The sequence below is a fragment of the Pinus tabuliformis genome, chromosome 7, assembly GCF_031772625.1.
Source record: "Pinus tabuliformis cultivar Carrire ecotype Pingquan chromosome 7, CPIR1, whole genome shotgun sequence".
Lineage (NCBI taxonomy): Eukaryota > Viridiplantae > Streptophyta > Pinopsida > Pinales > Pinaceae > Pinus > Pinus tabuliformis.
In genome coordinates this window covers 488958868-488964614 of record NC_142293.1, presented here as the reverse complement: position 1 = coordinate 488964614, position 5747 = coordinate 488958868, and the positions used below count along the sequence as shown (strand labels likewise).

The window sequence follows — 5747 nt, the reverse complement described above, 5'->3', positions numbered from 1 at the left end:
CTTTTAAACTAAATACAACATATCAAGGGCTATTCGTGCCATGGAGTGACAGAGTGGAACACGGACCCAACAACAACCCAAGTGACTGTAATCACAGAAGGAGCGAGAACCAGGAGTAGCAAAACCCATCACAAAGCTAACAATCGAATCGTGGTCAGAATGACCCTACCCGGTTGTTTGAGTCTGGCCGGCTTTGTCCTGCTTCCCGGAAATTGCAGAGAGAGCAAGCCCTCGGCGACCAGCAACTTTAAGTAACCTGCATAACAGAGGAGGAAGCGGGTTAGCTGTTGGAAGTGCAGAACCCGGAAGGAGGGGACAAGGTAACATAGAAAACAAAACAAAACCACAAGCATATTGGCGTGTACCTGTGGTTGATAAGGTGGCGTTGCGAGTGAAGGCCGAAATCGACAACCAGAACCTAATAACAAGGAACGAGTCCATAAGAACCTAAGAAAAGTGCAAAGCAAATTATGGCATAGAACAATTGTATACCTCGGAGGTGGCAAGGTCGAACGAATCAAGCCAGAAGCGTGGAGCTGAAGGGCTACCCTGTCACAACTAAAAACAACAGTTACCAAACCAGAGAAACGAACCCATAAGACTAAAACAGTCCAGAGTAACAGCAATCATACCATAGCACAGAGCAGGGAACTGATAGTGTTGTCGCCCTCAGAGAAAAGCCCAACGCACAGAACAGAAAAAGCCCGGGAGGCACCAACATACCTCGGCAGAGCAGAGCGAAGAGCCACAGCACAATGAACAAATGAGAATGACAGCCAAACGAGGGTAGGGTTTGTCAAAAGGCGGGAGCGACCAGACCGAGGAGACCGACAGATGGCGTTCTATGACCGGTGAGAAGGGACAGTAATAAATACATGAAGATTGCAAGTGGATCCAAATCCACGGACCTCTGAGGAGTGTTTAATATCGCCGCACCACAACGTGACATGTGACATAACCATAGTTTAAATAACGAAGGGACAAGAGGGACCTGTAACCTAGCGCGGTTACCAACTAGGTTCGAGTTAATATACACACGGTTGAAATAACCCTTACGCATCGTTGGAGGGCTGGGCCATCAAAAGTGGTATCAGAGCAGGTTTGCTGAATAGAAACAAATGGAGGTTGGCAGAAGAGGAAGAGGAAGAGGAAGAGCAGTCCGAAGAATAGCAGAAGAGGGACTACGTGAGGAGATTCACGTTTTGCGTGAAAGATTGGCAGTAGTAGAAGCTGGGGGAAGGAGAGACCCAGCAGATGATAGTGATGAAGATGTGGCAGAATTAGAAGATGAGTTTGAAGGGGTGACACCTGAACTCCGGTTATTAAAGTCAGTTTTTCTGTCCAGTCATAAGCCAAAGCACGAGCTTCCCACTTATGACGGAAGTTTGTCTGCAGATGTGTTACTGGATTTGTTGAGTGAAGTAAACAAGTATTTTGAGTTTGAGGAAACCAGTGAGGACAAGCAGGTAAAGTTCGTCGCCACAAAATTGAAAGGACATGCATCCTTGTGGTGGGACAGCGTTCAGGCGGAAAGGAAAAGGCTACACAAACAGCCTATAAAGAAGTGGACCAGGATGGAAGCAAAACTGAAGGAGAAGTTTCTGCCGAAAGACTATCAGATCATGTTGTATAGGCAGGTACAGAACTTGAAGCAAAGAGGGATGACTGTTAAAGAATATATAGAAGAGTTCTATAAGCTGAATCTGAGGGCAGGGTATATGGAAGATACCCCAGAAAAGACAGCCAGATTCGTGAATGGGTTGAGAGGGGAAATATTGGATGAAATCGGTATCCTCTCACCCAGAACTTTGGATGAAGCATACCAGTTTGCTCTAAAGGCGGAGGAGAAAATCAACAGGAAACAGAATGCCAGGAGAGGAGGCGGAACTGGCAGGGGAAAAGGAAAGGTTTTTGGCAGAGGCAGAGGTGCAGGTTCAAGTGAAGAAGGCAACAGTTCTAAATCTGCAGGAACAACAGAGAAGGACAATAGCACTAGAGGAGGGCGACCGGCCCAACGAGGGCGAGGAAATGGTCAGGGCAGGGGAACTGTCCAGTGCTATCGTTGCCACAAGTGGGGGCACAAGTCGTATGACTGTCCTGAAGGTGAACCAGTAGGTGGGAGAGGAGCTTATGTTGCCCAGCCGAAGGATGCTGAGGCATTACCTCAGGAAGTGGAGAACGCACCAGAGACGGGTGAAGCTTTGGTGTTGAATAAGGTGCTGTTGAAACCAGCAAAAGAAATTGCAGAACCTGACCAGCAAAAGGCTTTGTTCCGAACAGTTTGCAAGTCACAGGGTAAGTGCTGCAAGCTGATCATCGACAGTGGAAGTACCGACAATTTAGTGGCTGTAGAGATGGTGGAGAAGCTGGGATTGAAAAAGCTGAAGCACCCCACTCCCTACAAAGTGTCATGGCTGCAGAAAGGACATCAACTGTTAGTTGATGAACAGTGTGAGGTGGAGTTCCAGATAGGCAGGTATAAGGATAAAATTATCTGCGATGTTATGCCAATGGATGTCTGTCATATACTGCTAGGACGACCCTGGCAGTTTGATAGAAGCGCAGTTCATGACGGGAAAACTAACTGTTATAAGTTTGTCAAAGATGGGATCAAGCACACGCTTGTACCCATTAAAGAGGAGAGTGCAGCCGAGACCAGTGGGGTAAAAGCACTATTGATGGGCAGAAAAGAATTTCTAAAACAGATTGAAGACAGTGATGTAAATTTTGCTGTCGTAAGAAGGCCAAAGGCAGTGATACTGCACACACAGATTTCAGACTTGCCCGAGGGAATCCAAAATATGTTGCAGGAATTTGGAGACATCGTGGTGGATGATCTTCCGGATGAACTACCCCCCAGGAGAGGTATCAGTCACTGTATTGACTTTATACCAGGGGCCAGTCTGCCAAATAAAGCAGCCTATCGTATGAGCCCTAAGGACCACAAAGAAATTAGGAAGCAGGTCCAGGAGTTGTTGGATAAGGGATTGGTTAGAGAAAGCATGAGCCCCTGTGCAGTACCACCCGTTTTGGCTCCAAAGAAAGGAGGAGAGTGGCGAATTTGCACGGATTCTAGAGCCATTAACAAAATTACTGTTAGGTACAGATTTCCATTGCCGAGAATGGACGATATGATGGACTGTTTGAGTGGGGTGGCTTATTTCTCGAAGATTGATTTGAAGAGTGGATATCACCAGATCCGAATCCGGGAAGGAGATGAGTGGAAGACAACTTTCAAGACAAATGAAGGGCTGTATGAGTGGCTGGTGATGCCATTTGGGCTGAGCAATGCTCCTAGTACTTTCATGCTCCTAATGAATGAGGTGCTGAAGGAATTCATTGGGAAGTTCGTAATAGTTTACTTGGATGACATTCTGATTTTCAGTAAAACCAAGGAAGAACATTTCAGGCATGTTCGAAGTGTGTTGAGGAAGCTGCAGCAAAACAAGTTGCTGATCAATCTGAAAAAGTGTACCTTTTTTCAGCGGGAGTTAGTGTACCTGGGTTTTGTAATTGCAGAGAATGAACTGAAGATGGACCCAGAAAAGGTGGCAGCTATAGTTAGCTGGCCTTCTCCAAGAAGTTTATTTGAAGTCTGAAGTTTTCACGGACTAGCAAGTTTTTACAGGAAATTCATCAGGAATTTTAGTGAGATCTGCACACCCATGCTGGATACAACCAAGAAGGCAAATCAAATTTTCCACTAGACCGAATCAGCGGAAAATAGTTTTCAGACTTTGAAATGGAAGATTACCGAAAGGCCGATATTGAGGCTGCCTGACTTCAACAGACTTTTTCAAGTTCGTTGTGATGCCAGTGGTACAGCCATTGGGGCAGTGCTTAGTCAGGAGGATAGACCAGTCGCGTATTTCAGTGAAAATCTAAACGAGAGTAGACAGAAGTACTCAACCTATGACAAGGAGTTCTACGCAATTATACAAGCGTTAAAGCGTTGGAGACATTACCTGTTGGGTAATGAGTTTGTCTTATTTACGGATAATTCTGCATTACAGTACATCATGCAGCAACATAAATTGAACCATAAGCATGCAACATGGGTTGAGTATCTTCAGAATTTCACGTTTGTATTGAAACATATTAGTGGGCAAGCGAACAAGGTGGCAGGATGCACTGAGTAGGAGGACCCTACTCTTACAGGAAAGTACAATGCAAGTTTTAGGCTTTGAGCACCTGAGGGAACTGTATCAAACAGATGCAGATTTTAAGGAGGCCTATGAGGCCTGCCAAAACCCTCTGTTGAGAAATAATAGTCCATGGTTGGACTAAAATTTACAGGAAGGATTATTATTTAAGGGAGGACAGTTATGTATTCCCAACTGTTCTATGCGAGAGAACATTATTCAGGAAAAACACAGTGGGGGTCTGGCCGGACATTTTGGTATAGACAAGACATTTTCACAGGTAGGGCATTTCTATTTTTGGCCAAAGTTGCAACGGTACGTACAGAGGTACGTAAGTAGGTGCAATATTTGTCAACTAGCAAAGGGTCATAGTCAGAATACAGGTCTTTATTTACCATTGCCCATTCCGAGCAGACCGTGGGACTCCGTCAGCTTGGATTTTGTTGTGGGTTTGCCTAAGACACAGCGGGGTTTCGATTCAGTAATGGTAGTGGTAGATCAATTTTCAAAGATGGAGCACTTTATACCTTGCAAGAAAACCAGTGATGCTACTTATGTAGCACATTTGTTTTTTACTGAGATCGTTAGACTGCATGGTCTCCCAAGGTCCATCATCTCCGACAGGGACGTAAAGTTCACCGGACATTTTTGGCGAACCCTGTGGAAAAAGTTGGACACCCAGTTACAGTTCAGCTCCGCTTACCACCCGCAGACCGATGGACAAACTGAAGTGGTAAACAGGAGTCTGGGGAATTTTCTACGGAGCTTAATAGGCGAAAATTCACGGATGTGGGACCGTGTACTTGCTCAGGCGGAATTCGCATATAACGATTCACCTAATCGCAGCACCGGTTATAGTCCCTTCCAGATCTTATACGGCATGCATCCACGCGGAGTGCATGAATTACGAGATTTGGGAAAGCTCGAAAAACGAAGTGCTGATGGGGAAGATTTCGCCCAAGCAATGAGCGACTTACATGAGCAGGTAAAGCTGAAATTGCAGGACAGCAGTCAAAAGTATAAGCAGCGAGCTGATTCAAAGCGACGGGAAGTTCAGTTTAACGTTGGAGATGAAGTCCTTGCGTATTTACGCAAGGAACGGTTTCCAAAATGGGAATACGACAAGTTGAAGTATAAAAAGATTGGTCCTTGCAAAATCATTCGCAAGTTTTCTGCAAATGCCTATGAGCTACAGTTGCCACCAGGGATCAGTATTTGTCCCATCTTTAACGTGGCAGACCTGTTCCCCTATGTCGCTGATCCGGAAGACAGCGCATCAGCAAAGCCACCGCGGAACACCAGTTGTGAGGAAAGATCATGGATGAGACAGATGCCAATGGCACAGCCCCTTGAGATCGAGAGGATCCTCGACACACAGGTAGCCAAGCGCACATGCAGGAAGGAATATCTGCGGTACTTGGTCAAGTGGAAGGACCGTCCGATAGAGGACAGTTCGTGGGTCGACGCAACGCAGATACAGAAAGCAAGTTATTCTGTCGATGACCTCATGGAACGGAGCCATTAATTTTTGCCACCCCGAAAGCCTAATGCAGGAGCATCCAGCTCCGAGGAGACAGAAGGTGGTTGACTGTCTCGAAAAAAAAA

At 45.9% G+C, this 5747-nt stretch overlaps 1 protein-coding gene across 1 annotated transcript; it reads left to right on the top strand.

Moving 5' to 3' along the window:
• Positions 1-1118: 1118 nt before the first annotated feature.
• LOC149248164 (uncharacterized) lies at positions 1119-4139 on the top strand. Its single transcript, XM_089447941.1, has 4 exons — positions 1119-2405; positions 2706-2990; positions 3486-3560; positions 3750-4139. Exons 1-4 carry the CDS (start codon positions 1119-1121, stop codon positions 4137-4139), a joined length of 2037 nt encoding a protein of 678 aa, XP_089304067.1.
• The last annotated feature ends 1608 nt before the right edge of the window (positions 4140-5747 follow it).